Genomic DNA, 21,675 nt, shown 5'->3' with positions numbered 1-21,675 from the left:
GTATTTTATCAACACCAGCCAGCAACTTCACATAAGCACAACACTGTTATTAGGATTATTCTGTTTTGACATTGTCTTGCCTAAAGTCAAGTATGTGTGTGTGTGTAGGTAGAGTTGCAAGCAAGTTTCAGAGTCCTGCATATGCATGGCTGCATGTGTGTGTCTGTACGGTGCCAATGTCGTCTGTTGTCGGGTGGGTGAATTACTCAACCCCTGCGCTGAGTTTGACAATGACGTCCTCCATAATGCTTAAGCAGAATGTTTGCTAATCTAGAATTAGGCTGAGTCTGCTTTCATGATTTCCTGTGGTATACTGTAAAAAAAAACTTACTAAAATCCACATTGGCATCTTGCCTCTTTGGCACGACAAACAAGGCAATTCACACATTCAGGGCTTAACTTGGCTTGAGCAGTTAAAAAAGTCCTTTTTTTTTTTTAAAGAAAAGCCTACAGGACTGTATTCCTAAAGCATTTTATCTTGGTCCCCAAAAAGCAGTTCTTAACCCTTTCATGCATTAATTGTGAGAACCTTAGTCAAGATTTTTTTCTTCACTGTTTTTATTCCTCCCTAGGCATGAAAAAAACAATGCGATCAAGGTTTTTTTTTTTTTTTTTCTGTGGAGTTACAAAAATATCCATGCATTTAATTTTCGAAGTAAAGAAACATGTGTTTAAAACCCAATATCAGAGAGGGATATGAAAACAATGAAATAAAAACATGTTTAATGCTGCTAATCTGATGTCTTCTCACATTTTAACATATTCTAATGCTATTAATTCCTCACTTCATCGAGATAATATGCAAAAAAAAACTTCTTGTCTAACAAATAACAATTGATTTACACTAGGGATGTCTGATAATATCAGCCAACCAATATTATCGGCCCGATATTTGCATAAAAATGTAATGTCGGTGAATATCGTTATCGGTTTTTTTGCCTATCATTAAAACCGATAAAATAATGCCTTGATTTCACCGGCATTTACCGATGTGTAAATGAAGCATTGTTTGTAGCTGAAAGAAATGTGCAGTTTTCAAAATTGTACAGTAGAGTTGCCACACTGTAATAGACTCATGGAGGGAGGGAGAGAAAATAAATAAATATGCCATTTTTTCCTCAACTTAAGTTGAAGTATGTATCCTTTGCACAGACAGTGTTTACATTTTGAAAGCCTTGTTGCATTTGAGAATGCATCCAATGGGGCATCACAATAAAATTAGGCATGACGTGTTAATTCCATGACAGGAGATATGTGATGTTACCTAAAATTAGTTTAAGATCCCACATATATCGGCAGCGGTATCGGTAGATATCGAAATCGGAAATTAAGCATTGGGCAATATCAGCATATTGGTTTTTGGCAAAAAAGCCAATATCGGACATCCCTAATTTACACTTAAACATGTTAGTGCAGATCAGGTTTATCAAGAACAGCAACGTTACAGTAATGGTATGAATGTCAGGATATGAGATGATGTGTAAGTGTCCACTGTGTTGGCTGATATGGAACGAAAACAACTAAACCCATTAATATACAAGAGAACAGCTGGAGAATAACTGTCCACTGGAGTGACTTATGCATGAAAGGGTTAATAGATGTAAGATGCTTTTTGATTTTCTGCTAATAAAGCTCCTTGAACTTTAACACAGATGCTTGGGCAGAGGAATTAAACACTAAGGAATTAATAAGTAAATGTGAACAATCAGTAACTGATAAATGCAGAGTGGTGGTCAGCCCATTCATCAAAATCTATTGTTAGTTCTAGAGGAAAAATTCCTAGTCATTTGTGTGGCTGAAATGATTCTTTTCCACAAGCAAATTACAAATCGCCTCAATTGACAGAGGCAGAGTAAACCGGCCAATCAGCAGCTGTTGCTATGGAGCGGTTACTATGGTTTGATGTAACCTCGTGTATATGTTGTAAAATCGCGTTGCCATTCACAAACATGATCTGACACGCAGGCAGATTCAATCCTTTTTAGCATATAATCAAAGTAGTAGTTTGTATTTGGGTCATGGGGGTGGGATGCATGTGATTGGCTCTCGTTGACAAGCACGGCTATTGGCTGTGGGTTCAGCCAATCACAGCCCACGCTCACACTACACACCTGAGTCCGCCTCCACTGGGGAGACAAGTAGCGGAGCCCTCTCGTGATCATCAAAGCAGTTAATTTCAGTAATTAGCTCATAATTACTAGGTAATTCAGTGTTCATCACATCTCATTATTTTATGAACTCATATTTTGCAGGAATGGTACTCTGTTTTTTTTTTTTTTTTTCTTTTTTTTTTTTTTTTTTATGAATGCTGAGCTGCCATTAACAAATCTGTGACTACATCAGCCAACAAATTAACACTGAGCTGCCTTTAAGCTACAGACAGAAAAGAAGACATCCGCATGTTTAGTTATGAATGCATGAAGCATATGAGTGAGGCGTTAAATGTCAGAGAAGTTCCACTGGAGATGTGACATTTATGAGTATATAAAGTCTGCCGTCAAGTCATCATATTTCTTTCTTTTTTTAAAAAATTATTAACAGCGTAGTCTGCGTTTTATGTGTACACATTTAATTTCTTAGATTCGCAGTTCGTAATTGCACGTCAAAACTCCTATTGCTCGTTTAATAGACATGTAAGCTTGAAATACTTGCAGGAAAAATTAAACAAAAAACGTGGAACTGTGTACGTGGGATTGTACACTAAAGAAAAGTGTGTGGATGTCAAGTACATCAAACATTACCCACTCAGAATGAAATCATAATTGTAAACGGGCTGCCTTGTAGCTTCTTTATTAGGAGTTTCCAGTAGCTTTTTATCTGTCTGTTTAAGATCACAAGCAATTCCAGGTACTTTAACCTCCTGGAGATGCACTAGGGTTAAGTTTCTAGATAAAGCAAAAGGAGAGGATTGCTATTTTCAACTTGTAAAAGAGGGAAACATGAATATCCGTCTCCTCCTCTGTGCCTGTGAATGCTTCAGTTGGCATTTTATTTCACTGATGTTTGATTGGAAAAATACATGCATGGGAAAGTATTTCTGTCAGTCATGATTGTCACATTAACAGTTTAGCACCGGATTGATTTTCACATTTTGAGCAGGTTGAAAAAGAACAAAGAGGAGGAGGAGGAGGAGGAGGAGGAGGAGGAGGAGGAGGAGGAGGAGGAGGAGGAGGAGGAGGTGGGCTCTGGCGGTGATGATGTATTAGGAAATAATGATGTTTCCAAGAATTTATATCTATACATGTTTTTTCTGTTTTGTTCCCAGCAGTACCTTAGACCTTGTAATACACATTTATGCTTTTGTGGTGTGTTTAAATCGACTCGTTTTGCAATTTGACCCGGCAACAGTTGTCGGTACATCCAGTATTACCGCTGTAGACTCTAATTAAGGCCTGCTTTTAACTCTGTACACAGTTCCTGGACATGTTGTATCATTGGCTCAGATTCTCCTGGAACATTTTAATTGGGAGTGAAGATATGCATCCTGACTGGATTTGTATTTTTTATTATTATTATTTTATTTATTTATTTATTTGTTTATTTATTTTCCAGTTTAAAGCTCTTTCAGGTTTTTACACTCTTATTTGGAACAGAAGTCATGTCCCAGTTCCTCCTTTTGGATGAGTTATTCCTGTGGTGCATCTGTTGCAGGTTAGATCCATTCTGCACAAAGAAAACATGATATGTACACTTTCCACTTTTTATTTCAATTATTTACCAAGCTGAATTTATCTTCATATTCTCAAAGATTTGGAGTGAATAAAAAAAAAACAACAATATTTCCAAACACATAATTAGGTCTGACATGCTGTTAATTATTAGAATGTTCCTAAAATAAATTCAGTGTTTAACCTTTGTTTTTTTTAGAGCAGTTTTAAATGTTTTGACATCAGGAATAATATTGCAAAAGAACAGCTAGAAAAAAACTGAAAGTGATATTAGTATTTGATGTTACGTGCATCACTTTGAGCCATATTTGTGTTTTTTATGAGCCTATGTGCTCTTACATCCGCAGCAAATGCATGTTATGTCACTGCAGACAAAAAACTACCATAAAATACATAAATAAAATAGTCAGCTGGTCATTTGGATGCATAACTTGTAAGTAATGGTTTTAAATAGCTACACCACAAGGAATTACTGGAATGTGTTTTTTTTATTTTTTTTTAATTTCAGTAAATCTACAGCACACTAGAAGATGGTACAAGCAGGTTAAGATTCGCTGCAGAGTTTCTAAGGCAACCATTTTCCAAAAATCCTCCACCTCCTTCCCAAATTTTTGTGTGTGTGTTTTTTTTTTTTTTCTTCTTCTGGAGAAGCAGTGACTCTGCTACTGTGCATCTTTTTTTCATATGAGCAAAGGTTTAAAATAGCTGAGACTCCTGCATCAGCCAAGAGGGAGATTCTTTGAGCTGTAATGTCATAACTGCAGCTCTGAATGTAAATCTTAGCCTAATGTGAACTGTAACCAGCCTGCATTGTAACCCAATATACACACGCATATACAGTATCTTTATACATATACACACACAATGGCTTTTCTTGTTTCTTTGTTAACAGGCATAGGCAACTTTTACAAATTCTCTTTATATTTTGGAGTCTGCCACATGTTGTGTCTTTCAAACATATAACCCGACAAAAACCGTGACACTGCTTGAGCCATGGGAGTATCCTCTTGTTAAAATCCGTTTGAGGGAGTATGACCACTCGTCACCTGCTGTCCCTCTTGCTTGGCTAATGAGGAGGCCACTGCACCAGTCGGGACTAGGTTATTATTTTTTTGTCCTTTTCTTGCTACGCACAAAGAACAAGAGAGCATTGCATGACATCCTGTCATGCTGTAGCAGCAGGCCAGCAGATGCTCCCAGGGCTCTTTGTGTTTATGTTTGTTGGTCCTCTGTGCCTGTTCTTGCATTTGCCTGAACTTTGCTCCACTGATACCAATTGTTTCCTCGCTCGTGCATTGTTGTGTATGTGTGTGTAGTTGGCCCAAACTCGGCTTGGCCCGGAGGTTATGTGTGGAGGTTTGATTGTGCCGTGCAGCTCAGAGTACGGCTGTGCTTTTTGCTACTTAAGGTCTTTTCTCGGATACCCATTGGACAGGGCAACAAAGGCCCTACTGCGTCTTTGAGGGGCACAAGTTCCTCACTTGCTTTTCCCCCCTTATTTCTTCTTGCTGTCACAGTGTCTCCCCCCCTGGCTCAGTCCGGCCTCGCTGACAGCAGCGCTGAGGCTCAAGCAGCTCAGCTCAGCAGATTCGAGCAGGAAAAATAAAACGTCCTCATCATGGACTATTCTCTAAGGCTATGTGGTGCCAGTGCTCTCTTACAGGCTGAAATCAGGACAGCCAAGAGACTCAAGGGGTCTCAAGGATTTCTGACACTTTGCATGAGCTGATTTGCCGGGAGTAGGCACAAAGTGTGGAGACGTCTGTTGAAGTCAATGTGGCGGTGATTGTCAGAGGTATGTTTACAAAGACTCCGTTGTGTCCTGAAAGAGGCCGAGGCTAGATGGGAGAACATGTGACCTGATGGCTTTTATCTGTGTAAAGCATCACTTGTTCAAGGTACGACATCCAGATGAGCGGCCTGATAGTGTTCATGACATTTAGCACCTGTTAAAGCCTGACATTTAGCTACCATGACTTTTGAACTGCACTGACCTGAGCTAAAAATAATGGCTCACTGTATGAAACATTTATTTTGGAGGTTGTTCGCCTCCTTTGTTTTAGTTGTGAGGTCTTTTGGATTTTATTTATTCATTTAATTAATTTTAGTCTTGTGTTCTTGCTCTAAAAAATACTTAAAAAAAAAAAAAACTTAACTGTTTGGGTTCTTAAATATGATACAAATCATATTAATAACAACCTGGAATTCTCTATTATCAGTTTTATTTGATGATTCCATTAAATATATGATGATACATGTAATATTAGCAAAAATGAATAAATCTTTTTTTTCTGTTTTATGATTTCAATTTCTTTTTTGAATCTCATGAAATATAACCAAATTTTTTGATGAAGTCTCTGTTTAATTAATTTAATACAATGAATGAAACAAATGTACCCTAATTTGCAGATAAATAAAATACAGCCTTTTTCTCTCCAATTTTTCCCAATTTATACTAAATTCAATAAAAGCTTTTTAAGCATGTTTTTTTTTTTTCAGTTAATACAAGCAGGTTGACCTTATGACTATGTTCTAGGCCTTATTTGTGCAAAATGAGATATATTAATACGGATCTGAGCTCCTGCAAAGGCCTCAGTATAAAGAAAAATATGCACTATTACACGTTTTTGTCAATGAGATTTCAGGAAGGTTAATAAAAGAATATTAACATGCAAATAAAATCTCATTCATCTGATTTTGCAATTCAGATGTAGTTGTTGTAGACGTAGTAAACTCTGCCTCCTTTTAATAAATGCACATTCTGAAACAATTGTACCTATCTACAGATTTGTATTACATATTAATATATTTGTTGATAACATTTTTTCACAATTATAATATTTTTGTAATGAACTGGATATCAGGTTGAAGCTCTGCAAGTAAATATTTTATTAATAGCTTTTGTATATAAGATTAATTTTAATTTGTATCCTTATTCTGCAGAAATGATGTGGTTTTAGCTGTTCATATTGATTCTAAGTATAGCATAAAGGCCTGCGCTGTGAGCTTTAGGAAACTGTTCTATTCATTAGCTTTAATAGTATTAAATGATTAACATTCACTATGCAAAGAAATAAATATAAAAAAAATCAAATGTTCCAAGAGGGGATGCAAACCCTGCACGTCTTTTCAATGTGCTGTTTGAATAATTGTACCAAATTGAGTCCCTTCTGGATATTCTCCCAGTTAGTTTCATAAAAATCAATCTATTTGTTCATGATTCATGCTGGTCACACAGACAGATAGACAAGAGTGAAAACAATGCCCTGCTTCTCTGTCACCAGGGTAAAATATATTAGTACGTCATTATTTAAGGGTTTTGTGCATATTGCCCTTGGGTTTCAGAGAGTCTTCTTTTTTTTTTTTTTAGTCTTTTCTGCTGTGAGGTTCTAAGATAGAGACATTATTCATTGGCTTGTGCTGATAGTGAACTTTTGACCACCTCTCTGCCTGTAAATGCTGCATGTGGGTGTAGTAAATGTGTGCAGTCAGAAACAGGGATACCATTTAAAACATTTGTCTTATCAGAGACTGTTCCAACGGTCCATACTGCTATGATCTGTTTTCACGCTGCTTAGATTCTGTATCAGAACAACAAGGAAACCACAGGATCAAATTCATAAATCTCATTCATCTACAGCATTTCACTAATATCATTTATTCACTTTCAATCTCTGTAAGTACAGCTCTTCTGAATCTAAATCATTTTGACATCATGGTTTTTTTTTTAGTTTTTTTTACTGCCTTTTTGGCTGGTTTTTCTTTTCTCTGAAGGGTAAAGACCCCAAAGCCCAATACAGAGAAGGGTTTTTTTTTTTTACTTGGAAAGAGTTCTTTTGTGTGCACGTATTACGAGCCATGCTCTTGGCCTGTTCATCTTATTCTGTTGTAAGTTGTTCTTTGAAATTAAATTCCTCAAACATTCCAGCTTATCAAAAGGTTTTTGTATGAGGAGGTCCATTTTTGATCAGGCTCACTGAGTCCAATCCACCTCAGTCCTTTAAATACTGCTCCTGTTCTCATTTAATTAAATTATTTTTATTCTTTAAAATAAGCATGTCTCTTTTGTCTGTAAAACCTCCTTTGCTTTTTCTTACTCAGTCAGTGTAGTAAGAAGTACTCATGATAAACATCAAATACCTGCTGGGTTTTCACATCTTTAAATACTGTTTTTCATCCGTTTGACAAAATGCCTCTGGGAAAGTCACAGTAATTCTACTGTGATGATGTGATATTTTTAATATTGAAATACTTTTTTTGATTAATTGTAGAAAAAAAACATAATTAAGCGTAATGTGATCTTATTTTTTTTTTTTTTGTATTTAAAATGTATTTTAATTAATATGTTTCTCCTCTGTGCATTGATCGGCTCATTAAAAACAAAAATAGATACTTTTTCTTGATATTTTAACGCAGCGTATGTCTGAGAAAAATAATTTCTCAGCGGCAAATTGAAAAATCTGTTCCCTAATTCAATTTCTTTATTTATTTCTTTATTTTTTTAATTTTCCTGCTAAAAGAACATAATGTCAAAGGAAATATAGTTTTGTTTGTTTTTTTTAAATTATTATTATAACCGAAACACCTTGAATTTTTTTTTCCTTTGTTTCGTTGCTGTTATTGTATGGCATTCTCCAAGCTTAAACACTATGGTGGTGTTGTACACTGAATTATTGATCACCCAGCATGGCTAGTATTGAGTTATTAAGCTGTGTGTGTTACACAGATTGATTGTCCAAAGTTTTAAAGGGAACAAAAAGGTCACAGCGAACACAATAGTGTCCTTTCACTATCACAGCAACATCATATTGTTTTGTATTGAATAGCTTCATGCAGAAACCAGATTGGTCATGTAAGATAAACAGGAGCGCACACTTGTCACAGGCTGACAAGGAAAATAATTGTTATATGACTGATTATTTTGTCTAAAGTCAATTTTTCAGACGTTTACTCGTGCGCGAACAGATGCTTTTCTTCTGAGTGTTTTTATTTTTCTTAATTTTATTTTGTCGATTGCAATTTTATTATACATTTATTAAAAAATGTATGCATTTTAAGCCAAATATCGTTAGATCTAATGAGTAAAATTTCAGATCTAAGGTTATTGATTTATTTTTTCAGATTGTAAAACAGAAATTTGAAGCCCATTCATCTGCACAGTGTCTTTGAGTCCCTTGTTTTATTAATATTTAGATGTATTGATAGATATTTCCAGCTTGTCTTTGCCAATTTGACCTTTTCGTCTTTTATTTTCAGCAGCTCATCCAAATTGGCAATAAATAAATAAATAAAATAAAAATGGCTTAGGAAATTCTGTTTCAAAATATTTTCTTTGGACGAACACAAAATGGTGGATGTACAGATGCACACGTAAAGGACATGTAGAACCCCTTAAAATGGCTCCAAGTAAAACAACCAATGGTGTGCCATCTTGGCCTTTTACAACAGCCTATCGTAGCCCAGCGGCTGACGTACTACACCTTTACAGCAGGGAGACAAAAGGCACCATGATAGGTTACTGGAATCCCACTCGAGCATCCCTATTGGCCACAGTATTCACCGATGTTTGACAGTTGGGTAGAGTTACTAGGCTGAGCGGCAGAATTGGCACAGTTTTCTTGCCCCCTGTGCAGTCAGTGTGTCAACCAATCACAACGAGCCGGTGCAGGATATGGGTGCGGTGAATGCACTCAGGGGCAGGAAACTACGTTAGCACATTTCATCACCATTTTGTTCCCTGTAATGTAGCCATATGAGAATTGTTAGTGTATTCGCCAAAACACTTAATATGTCACAGAATCTGACCCCCCCACACCCCCACCCCTAGATATTTCCCCTTTACAGTATTGAGACATTTGGTGGTTCAAAGGCGCCATGGCCCCCTTGAACATGGCTGTGCCTCACCACACTCCAAGCCAAACTGGAGAATAGAGATGCCATGTGCAGTTTCATGGTGCCGACTGGTGATGAGTTGTTCTGGGGCAGGCACCGATCCACCCCCAAGAAGCCACAATTAGCTTTTCTATCGGGCTTTCAGGTATGTCTGCAAAGCACTGAGGGAGGCGGCCATTGTTTGATGACATGTGGAGTTCTCTTGTCTCCCCCCCTCTCGGTTCTTTGGGGCAAATGGATGGTATGCGGTGTGGCTGATTGGAGGTGAGAGCCATATCGGTCGCTGGAGATTCACTAATGCAAACTCAAAACTACTGTGTATTCACTATTCACAGTCAATGCTCACAAAGTAATCAGATAGCTGGCCAACTGACAAGCAGCAGTGGAGTGGAATGTAGAGAGTGGAGAGAGATGGATGAAAGACAAGGCAAATGCCAGCCTTTGTGTCGGTGAGCGAGTGTGTGTATAGCTCACTCAAATGATGTAGCCATGCATCCACTCAAAATACAGAAGATTTATTGTTTTTATTTTCCCCCCATTTGTTTTTCTGCACGTCTATTAACTAGGTCATTTTCTCTCTGGACATTAATTTCATGATGTGATAACTCTGAAGGATGCACCGCTCAGAGAAAAAAAAAAAAAAAAAAAAAAAAAAAAAGCTTTTACCAAATGGTGCTGCCGAATCGTTCTTTATTTGTCATGTGTCTGTATACTGTATAATTTCAGCTACTGAATTAATTCTGTGCGGAGCTCCCGGTGTCAGTCAGGAGAATGGAAGGAGCTAAATGAGTGGGCATTGCAGCCAAATACAAGAGCAAGAGTCATTCCAGGTTAATTAAATCCCTGCTTTGAGTCTGCCATGAACACGGACCTCTTTCAGAGTGATAACGTAAAAAAAAAAAAAACTCCTTTATTTCAACTTGGGTGTCGCCACCAACACATTCAACCAGTCTGATCAGGTTTCCATGTTATAAATGGACAGGCATTTTTTTTTTTTGTTAAAGCACACACAGGCTGTCGCACTCACAACAAATGACTAAACAGTGTCACAGTTAATTTTTCCAGCTGGATTGTGAAAAAGCAGAAAAAAGTAACCCTCTATGCCACTTTTCTTGTCTGAATTATCCCATACTGTGGCCGCATCTGATCTTTGTCAAGCATGAATACGTGCCTTTCTACAAAAAAACAGACTGCTTTTTGTGCCAAATAAGTATTTTCTATGCCTCCCAGCTTGCACTATCTATAAAATGGTGTGTTAATGCAAAGGCAGCATTACTCTATGGCTTCCTCTATAATTATATCCCACATTATGGCGTCTTTGGTTCACCGTTTGCATTTCCTATGTTCTGTTTTTAGTGGTGTTCTCAATAGAGATTAACAAGGCTGTGTTGTTGGTTATCCCTCCTAAGGCTCTAGAATAAGTTGCTAGTCTCCTGCTGACTTTCACTCTCAGCGTCCCCTCATGGTGCCTCATTAAGACGCCGAGAAACAAGCGCCTTCGACCCAACACGACTGTAAGGCCAAGCTTAACATGACGCTACTACAACACATTATACAACCCACTGTGTACTGTGGCCTTGGTTTGCTCCAAGCATGTTTTCTTAGATTTTGTTTTGTCCCTGTTTTTCTAGTCTATTTTTATTTATTTTTTTTAATTCCCAGAGAGGAAGACAAGCGGGTGGAGTCGGGTATGGGGGGAGTCGATCTTTATTTATTTATTTATTTATTTTTCATCTAAGAACAAAAAATAAATAAATAAATAAATAAGCGGGTGATGGGATTTTGGGATAAGCAGTTGTTTTCTCACTGAGCGACGTTTGGAGGTCATCTCTTCGCCGAGTAGGGTACTAGCGAGAAGCCAAAGAATTTTATTTTAATATGAATAATGCATTGACAGTGTCTCTGTTTTCAGCCCACATCTCTTTTTTTTTTTCTTTTTTTTACACAATTTTTAATCTCATTCAGCTCCCTTCACTGAAGTTCTGGTGCTGTGCTTTAAATTTACAGAAGTCAAATACAGTCAAACAAGTGTCTTTTCCCATAATTATTCTAGTTTCTGATTTCATCTGTTTGAATTGTTAATATTCCTAGTTCTTTTACCAAATAAATAGCATGCTTTGGTTATTGCATATTCTTCACTAAATTATAGCACATGTGAGCTTTTTTTTTTATTGTACATGAATCCTCTTTCTACTATAATGTTGCCTTTGCTGAAATGTGTGATTAAATATGTACATGTCCTTCCTTCTCTGTCATATAATGCACATTGTTTCTTACAACTGGGCGGCATTATTATTTTGTTCTGCAATCTGCACCTTTCAACGGTTTGTTCTGTTTCTTGTTTCTTGTCATGCTTTTTTATTGCACATATATGTATGGCAGAGAGCAAGTTCTAAACCCAAATGTGGCGTTGTCTGTTTCTTTTTCTTGTTCTACAGAGATGTTGAAGGAGTTGAACCAACAGCGCAGAGCGAAAGAGTTTACAGACCTGAAAATTATTGTTGAAGGCAAAGAGTTTGAAGTCCACCAAAATGTTCTAGCTTCCTGCAGCTTGTATTTCAAGGACCTGGTGAAAAGGTTTGCCTTCGCTTCCCTCCCACCAGCTGTTGATCCAATCTGTTCTTTTCATAGGGCGCATTTGTGTCGCTTTTTTCCCTTCCCCTCTCTCTCTTGCAGGTGTGTGAAGACTTTGGTTCCTAGCACAGGGCCAGCAGCCATTCCTTCCTCCTTCTGCTCAAATGAATGTATCTGAAACTGGAGAAAAAGGTCAACCCTCGTCATTACCTTTCCTCCCCATGTAGGGCAATTTAACCACATTTCCATTTTAATGAGCAGTGAAAATGTTCCATGACTGGGGATGTTTTATAAAACTCAAGGGCCAAAACAAAAGAATCATACATTGTACACGGCTGGTAATTTGCCAAAGCCACGCTGTCTTCTGTGGGCAGAGGCATTTTTGTCTCCCAAACCACCATATATTTCTGTTGCTAATTCTTGAGTTTTTGCTCAAAAACACCCTTTTCATATGCTAATAATTGTTGGTTAGTGCAATATAAAGACATTTCAGAGTCATAAACAAAGGACAAAACAAAAGAACATCTAAGACAGCTCACTGAACCATCACTTTCACAGGTTAATACCACCCTTCACTAATGTATTCATTTGATGTAGATCTAAGTATTCCCCTAGTATTCTGCCCTTCATTCTCCATATTTTTTGTCTTCATGGGCTGTTTTGTTTCAGTGAGTCCCTGCCTGAGTACGTGTGTGTGTATGTGTGTGTCAGCTTTGAACCTTTTAAGTGTCTCTAGATGTGCTAGCACATGTGTGTATAAAGTATGATAGCACAAGTATGTCTTTTTTTATCTGCCTTGTTTCCCAGTTAGGGAATACCACAATTCCCTCATGTCCTCATCCTTACTTCACATCCTTGCAGGTGTTTTCGGCTTGATTGAAAGTCCCCTGGACCTAAACTTGTTTTGCCACCTTGGTGTGTTTGTGTGTGTGTTTGTGCTTTTTTTTTTTTTTTTTTTTTTTTTTGCATGGCTAGGGATGAAGTGCTGAGCAAAGACAAAGGCAAACAGAAAGGCACACAGTCGCTAACGGTAGCCGCTATGCCTTAGGGAAGCTTGCCACTCTCGCCCTGCAGCCGTGCAGCCTCCACAGCGAACTCATCAGAGAGCAATGAGCTGCTTATCAGCCGCCGCGCCCTCCTCAGTCCTCGCCGATATACTTGTTCCTTCAGAATAGGGGCCGAGTTAGGAAGATCAGAGGTAGAGTCGCCACTGCACTACGTCTAAGACCACTCATCTCCATGGCAGTTACACTCTTTTAAACACCCCATGAATAAAAAAGAGAGACCGAGTCTTTGTTTTAACCTTGACAATGGCAAAGAAGCCTCCTGAGCGACTGAAGTGACATTGGAGAGAACTGAAGCCCCCATGCTGGTCATCCTGTCTATCAGACGCTCTCGGATCTGCCTCTTATCGGGGACGTAGCCGGTTCATTTCTGCATAAACACAGGACCCCTGAAAGACACTCAAGCTCCCAGAGGAGCTTTATGAATTTCATCGAGCTCATCTTCATGCCTGCTGCTGCCTACATTGACTGATTCTTCTTGTTTAATTTGACAGTTTAATAGAGCAAACTCTCATTAATTGGTTAATTAATTGTAAAACTACTTTGATTTATTGTCGTAACACTGTCATTTTTCACGAGATTATGTCTAAAATAGAAATTTTCTCATTTGACTTCACACTGGAGAATATCTAATGAATTTGTTATACTAATTGTTAATTTTGCGAGACGTCTTTGGTTCGATGTAATGAAGTCATGATCATCAGAATTATGCCAACGCGACATCGTTGCTGTTGGGTTTACAAGGCGTGTAGCACCTTGACTTTATGGAAATGAGAGTTGTGTTCGTGAGAAAAGGCTGACAGGCGAAGGTCAGACAGGCAGCAAAAAACAAAGAAGTATGAGGTTGATCGGGCAAACGTATGAAAGAAGAGAAGACATAGTTTTGGCTGCAGCTCTGAGGCCTTTACAGCCAGGAGGAGTGTCGCAAGCTCAGTCAGCGGGAGGCGAACAGAGCCAGAGGCCTGTCTGTCATTGAGTTACTGCCTCCGACATGCCGCTTAGGTCACTTTTCCATTGCGGCTGAAATTGTGCTGATGCTATTCATGGTTCAATACAGTCCACAACGTTATGAGGCCAGATAAAAGGTAGACAGACAGACAGACAGATAACAGGCGAAGAAAAAAATTCAGCCAACCATCTCCAACTGCGATCATTCAGGAGGTTTTTACCACAGCACAGTCCAAGATGTGTGTGTGTGTGTAGATATTTTGCTTGGGATTTGGAAAATGTGTGTGCATGTAAGTGTTGTTGACATAAAAGCCTGTGCTCATGTGTAAGTGCATGCCTGCTTTACTGTATGTGTGCGTGCGTGTGTGTGTGTGTGTGTGTGTGTGTGTGTGTGTGTAGGATGCAAGGACATAATTCTTGTGTGTTATCCAGGCAGGTTGCCATTAGTGTGAAAGAAGTGGAGATGTAATGCTGGAGGGTTAGGGAGTGCACGTCAAGCTCATTTTCACTAGCCTACCCACACATGCCCATATGCGCACACACACACACACACACACACACACACACACACACAGCCCAATGACTCACTTAAGAAATGAAATGCTTAATTGGCAGTGAGCCCAAATGTAGCAGATTGCAATTGCAGAGTAATTATAAAAATTCATTTCTGATATTAAAAACCTCCCTTTTTTAGAGATACTATACATCTGCTACTTGGTAGTCATGAGTTTAAGCAGAAAATGTAAAGTAGTTTCTCAGCAACAATGCATGATATACCCCCCCTCCTAAAAAAAAAAAAAAAAAAAAAAAAACCTGCACAAAGACGTAAAGTTCACTGCCACATTCTATCAAGTCTTTCATTAAATCTTTTTAACAAACTCGGGCTCCGTTTTTTGCCCGGTACTCCTCCGCTGCTCAACCTGACTTAAAGTATTCAGTCCTCTTCTTTGATATGTGTCCATTCAAGCTGCCATCTCACCCCATGATACCTGAAGGATGTAATACCGCTCCGAAATGTGCGCTCACGTCCGCCCTTGCCCCCACCCAAAAACCTATTACCCTACTCTTTAAAGGGCCATTGCGTGGAGCAGAGAGACAGATCATCCCCGGTAATTCCATTTTACCCCTTGGGATTTTGCAATAAGTGTGCTCTGCAGGCATTTAATTTATGACCACTGTATCTTCCGCACCACAGTAATGTAAAAAAAGCTCTGAATCTTTGAACGGTCCTGACACAGGCTTTCAAGTAGGGATGTACTGATGCCGATACCGGTATTGGGTATCCGTCCAATACTGCGCGTGTGTACTTCTACTCATAAAAGTGCTCCGATACAAGCACACAGATACCACTTTACAGCAGCGTGACGTTCACAGTTAAGTGCAGCAGGTACGTGGCGGAGGAGTAATGTCAGCAGTGTGGAGATATTTCAAAATAAATGACGGTGAGAAAAGTAACGGTGACTGAAAGTTGCGTTAAAGACACAGATGGAGCGTTCTGTCCGTCCTCTGTGTACATTCTGTACATAATTCTGTCCGTTTTCCGTGTGCTCGTGGAGGCGTACTCAGACGGAGAATTCGGAGCAGTATCACCAGGAACCGTGGAGGTAGTGGATCTTTTCAAAGAGCGACCACTGACATATTTATGACAACTACCCTCATCAGTATCAACATTAGCATCCACATTAGTATTACCTCTGCCGTCATCGCCATGTTTGTTATTATTTATTTTCTTCTTCTTCGTCTCAAAAAACTTTATTCTTCTTTGAGATATTTTGCAAGTATTATTAAGTAAGAGCAGGACCCTCTGGTGGATTGATTGAGAAACGCTCATTCCAGTGCATTAAATGTCAGTAACAGCACTTTTGCCGTGTTTCCACTGCGTCGACTCGGCTCGGCCTTTTTGCGTTTCCATTACGAAAAGGACCTGGAATCTGGTACCCAGTACTAGTTTTTTGGCATCACCTCTGCCAAGGTTCCAAGCGATACTAAACCGTGACGTATAAACACTGAATACCACTGATTGGTCAGAGAGTTGTCTCTGTGACCTGCCGTTTTACAAAAAACAGATGCAGAAGTGGACAGTAAATACAGCGGTACATTAATCCACATGATAACAGCGCAAAACTACACCATGGTCGGTCGAGGAGATTCAGTCTTCGGTGGCCGACGAAAAAATTCAGACGAGACAACACGCAATGAGCGAGTTTATCTGCAACTCTCTGAGCAGACGACACGGAAATAACGCGCCACATCGCTATGACATCCAGGTACTGAAAAGTCAGTAGTATCCTGTAATGGAAACGGTCTCCAGGAATACCGAGTCGAGCCGAACCGAGCTGGTTCCATGTAGTGGAAACGCGGCATTTGTTAGTCAGACTAATGACAACGATAATAAAGTACGTAAATCAGTAAAGTTTATTTATAAAGCGTTTTTCACAGATAAAAATCACAAAGTGCTGTATATAAAATGGGTGCAATAAATCAACATAAGAGTAATTTCATCAAATAAATTAAAAGGATAAATCCATCAACGAAAAGCTTTCCTAAACTAGAAGCACTCGGAGAGCGCAGACCTCCGCCAAGGCTGATCAGTGGCCCCCCCCGTGGGCCCCCCACGCCAAGGAGGTTATGTTTTTGCCAGGGTTTGTTTGTCTGTCCGTTAGTGTGCAACATAACTCAAAAGTTATGGACAGATTTTGATGAAATTTTCTGGTCTGCGCCCCCCCCCCCGTGGGCCCCCCCACCCCCGATCACCACCAAAATTTAATCATTTCTTCCTTATCCCATTTCCAACAAACCCTGAAAATTTCATCAAAATCTGTCCATAACTTTTTGAGTTCTGTTGCACACTAACGGACAGACAAACAAACAAACAGACAAACAAACAAACCCTGGCAAAAACATAACCTCCTTGGCGGAGGTAATAAAAACGTCTTGAGCGCTAAAGCACATTTTCTAAAATAACTAAAAACTGTAATGGTATTATTAAGTACTCATATCGGTACTCGATATCAGCAAGTAATCAAATGTAAGTCGGTTTGGAAAAAAGTAGTATCGGTGCATCCCTACTTTTTTGCCATTTGTTCCTGGCTGCTCCCCCTTCTCTGTCAACCCATGCTGCTCTATGCCTGTGAGTCAAAAAGGTGGGACGATGAGCCCTTTGTCAGCGTCGACCCTGTGTGTACGCTTCAGCTGAGCCACGAGGGAACGACCTTCAACCATGTACATACATTCGGTTGTCCCTCCGTTTCTGTAATTTTGTTTAGTAAGTCTCAGAAATTACAAATAACATTGCAAAATCATAATTAAAGTTTTTGTCACAGTGTTACTCTGCATAATTAACAGGCCACCGTCGCTTTTCATACAGACTACAAAATGGCTCCACTAAAAACTCATTACAGCAAAATATGCCGATTATCCAGGGTAACAAGGACATCACAAAGAACTACTGTGGATTTTTAAGGTCACTTTTAAAGCTGCGGGCGCGCCATTAAAAATTTTCATTCAGATCTGTTCTGTTATTGGAACAGGGCAAATAAAATGTTTTATATGTGTAGATTATGCAGGAAATAAGTGAAACTACTTTAGTTTTTGTTCGGCAAAGGTTTGATATGAAGATTTGTGCTGTTCATGTTGCATGCATGTTACCTAATGACATCTGTAACAGACTTTATACTGATGTTTATGTAAGAAGTAAGGAAGGTATACTGCTAGTACACTGCAAAAATCCAAATCTTACCAAGTGTATTTTTCTTATTTCTAGTCAAAATATCTCATCACACTTAAAATAAGACATAATCGCCTAAAGGGTAACTTTTCAGTGAGATATAATAACTTATTTCGAGACAGTAGATCTTGAAAATCTTATTTCAAGAAATCACTTTTTCACTTGTTCCATTGGCAGATTTTTTTTTGCTTGAATTAAGATAAAAAATCTTGAATTAAGCAAAACAATCTGCCAATGGAACAAGTGAAAATTATCTTGGTAAGATCTCTTGAAATAAGATTTTCATGATCTGTTGTCTAAAAATAAGTTCTTATATCTCACTGAAAAGTTACTCTTAAGGTGATTATGTCTTATTTTAAGTGTGATGAGATATTTTGACTAGAAATGAGAAAAATACACTTGGTAAGATTTGGATTTTTGCAGTATAAACTCCCTATACTGAGTCTGATCCCTCTCTTTGGCTATGTTCAGACTGCAGGCAAATGTGTCCCAGATCAAATTTTTTTTGCCCGTATGTGACCTGTATCTGATCTGTTAAAGACAGTTTGGACAGCACAAATCTGATTTTTTTTTTTTTTTTTCAAATCCGACCCAGGTCACTTTCATACAGTCGCGGAAAAATTTATTAGACCATCAAAAGTCATCAAAAACAATGGTTATGCTATCAAGTACTAACTCCTGTGTGTATCATGTGATTAAGACAGAAAAGAAAACATGGAATGCCTAAAAGCACTGTTTTTGTCAGTACAATTCCATAACTATTGATGTAATAACTAAAGTGATTTTGGTTATTATCAAGAAAACATGGAAAATGTCTTGATACCAGCTCTGAAATGAACTCTTATGAGCTATTTTTGTTGTTATCATTATATTTGTTCAAACAAATGTACCTTTAGTTGTACCAGGCATTAAAATGAACAAGAAATTGAAGAAAGCAAAGGTGGTCTAATAATTTTTTCCATGACTGTATGTAGTCCTAAATCTGATACATATCTGATATTTTGCTACGTGACTTCAGTTTGAACAGCCAGGTCGCATTTATCCGACCTGTTACGTCATTGAAATGCGACAAACATCACAATTCTGCGTCCCAGGAGAAGAAGCGTTGGGAAAAACATACTTACTTCCATAAACACAATGTTTGCCTGAGTGGTCACGTATTACATCAGGACCCCTTTTGCTCATGCGGGTCACTTTAGTTCATACTGAAAACTGATAGAAATCGTGTTTAATGTGTAATATGAATGAGCACACAAAAAAATCAGGTTACACCAAAAAATCTGAATTGTGCATTAGGACCTGCTGTCTGAACATAGCCTTTTACCCATCTAGTGCAGATACAGTGCACATAAACTACCATTAACTTAGAAATAAACATATCTATACAGAAGGTCCTGGCACGACAAAATAGAGGAGAAAAACTATCTCAAGGTCAAGATGTCATGTAAGGACCAAATTTTGTTCTAAATATAGACCAAAGCGTTTCAGCGAGGGGCCTTCATCAATATATGATGATAATAATAATAACAACAACAACAATAATAATAATAATAATGATGATGATGATGATGATGATAGTAGTAATAGTAATAATAATAATAATAGTAATAATGGTAATAATAATAATAATAATAATGATAGTAGTAATAGTAATAATAATAATAATAATAATAATAATAATAATAATAACTAGAAGTACTCGCCAAGGCAGATCAGTGCCCCAGATTTGGATGAAAATTTCAGGAAATGTTGATATTGGCACAAGGAACAAATGATTACATTTTGGTGGTGATCGGGGGTGGGGATGGGGGCCCATGGGGGCCCACTGACCTGCCTTGGCAGAGGTCTGCGCTGTCATTTCTAGAAAAGCACTCGGAGAGCGCAGACCTCCGCCAAGGCAGATCAGTGCCCCCACCCCCCACCCCCGATCACCACCAAAATTTAGTCATTTGTTCCTTGTGCCAGTATCAACATTTCCTGAAATTTTCATTTAAATCCATCCATAACTTTTTGAGTTATCTTGCACACAGACAAACAAACCAACGCTGACAAAAACATAACCTCCTTGGCGAAGGTAATAATAATAATAATAATAATAATAATAATAATAATAATAATAATAATAATAAAATATCGACGCACAAACTTGACAAACTCACAAACCTTACATTCCAAGTCTTTCACGTTAAAGCTAGATGGAAGCCCTGAAAGTAAATGTCATGGTCAACACCAAATGTCTGACAGATTGACACTCGCATCGTCCTTTGTCCATTTTCTGTCGTCTTTACTCAAAAAAGAAAACTTTACCATAAACTTCTTCCATCAAGAGTTCTGTCAATCCAATATCCACAATCCAATTTTTTTCCCACTCATGCTGATGGCCTTGTGTTCACACTTGGACGGAGGTTGGGGCTTTTAACTCTCCACCTGTCACCCTGTCCTTTTGTCCTTTAGAGCGTCTGACTTGATCTGGACGCGTTCCAACCACCATAGCCTTTAAGTCTTATCACGACCAGCGGTACGGATGAAATATTGCGTCCCCAATACTGAACCGCAAACGCATGAAAAACTCCCAAAAGTCCAAACAATGATGAAGCTACCACATTATCTTTGTTTATTTACCACAGGTTTTAATGCTTTTTTTTTTAGTTATATCCTGATTTATGTTGTGGCGGAACATGTAAACGCAAGCCATTTTTAGCTCCGACGGCGCGGGCCTTGCATCCGAATGAAGCCTCTATCATTTAACATGTTTTGGTGGTGTATGTATTTCCACAGAATAAATGGTTTTCTAAGAACAAGCTAAATGTGTTCCCTGTAAAATGGGCTTTTTTTTCTTTTTTTTTTTTTTTTTTTTTTTTTTTTTTTTAGGTTAAAGGATGTGTTAGGATGGGTGTGAGTGTGGGCGAGTGTGTGTTGCTGCTCCCCTCCTTTTCCTCCCTGTCTCTGTTCACCACCATCTTGACAGTCTCTGCTGATTTTAAGACTTCCTCTTGAATAAGTGGTGCATTTTTCACAAACAAATTTCTTTGCCTCAGTGTGCCCATCTCCCCCCCATCCCCTCCCCATCCCTCCTCGCCCTGTCTCTCCTCCACTACCTCCTCCTCCTCCTCCTTTTCTGTCTCTCCTGTCCTTCCTGCTTCCATCTTTCACTATTTAAATTCAAGTCTGCAATCAGACGCAGCATAAATATCCACCTCTTTTAGAAGCTCAGGAAAGTCATTTCCATAACATAAGTGCTCAGACAAAACAAACTGCCACTTGAGCTGGTTCCTATTGCACTAATTGACCAGGTTGATGAGCATGCTCTTCTTTTATTTTTAGCTCTTTACCCCCCTGCCCTCCCCGTTTTTTCCTTCCTCCCACCTCCCTCCATCACTTTAACCCTGAACGACACTCCCCTTCCCTTCTTTCTGTCTTACTACCTGCCCCCACTGCAGGGCTTTGTGCGGAAAAAGGGCAATAACACTATGTGGCTTTTTGCTTTGCAGGAGGAAAAAGAGTAACTACCTTGGTTTTTCCAGCCAATGTCCATCCAGAGACAAATGCCATTGTCTTTTTATTATTTATTTTTTAATTTTTTTTGGATGTCCTTCTCCCCTCTCACCTCCTGAGTGCGCTTTAAATGACGACTAATGTCTCAGTTCATACACTACAGGCTACTGATGATTATTGCAGCGGGGACAGAGGCTCTGTTTAGGTGTGATGGTGGCTTTTTTTGGGGGTGGGCAGGGATATCTCTTATTTAAAAGACCAAGGCACAGTCATGGAACAACCCAACCCCTCCCTCAGAAGGATGGCT

At 38.7% G+C, this 21,675-nt stretch overlaps 1 protein-coding gene across 5 annotated transcripts in view; it reads left to right on the top strand.

Annotated features, from left to right (window-relative positions):
- The window catches only part of klhl29 (kelch like family member 29), a 434,041-nt gene that overhangs the window by 217,772 nt on the left and 194,594 nt on the right, over positions 1-21,675 (top strand). For all 5 annotated transcript variants that reach the window (XM_030128391.1, XM_030128389.1, XM_030128386.1 and 2 more), the window contains one exon: positions 11,999-12,137. In XM_030128391.1, the coding sequence (XP_029984251.1) occupies positions 11,999-12,137 (139 nt within the window). The remainder of the gene's footprint in view (positions 1-11,998; positions 12,138-21,675) is intronic.

The sequence above is a fragment of the Sphaeramia orbicularis genome, chromosome 24 (genome assembly GCF_902148855.1).
Source record: "Sphaeramia orbicularis chromosome 24, fSphaOr1.1, whole genome shotgun sequence".
NCBI lineage: Eukaryota > Metazoa > Chordata > Actinopteri > Kurtiformes > Apogonidae > Sphaeramia > Sphaeramia orbicularis.
Note: the sequence above shows the minus strand (reverse complement) of the source record. Positions and strands in the feature narration are given on the sequence as shown.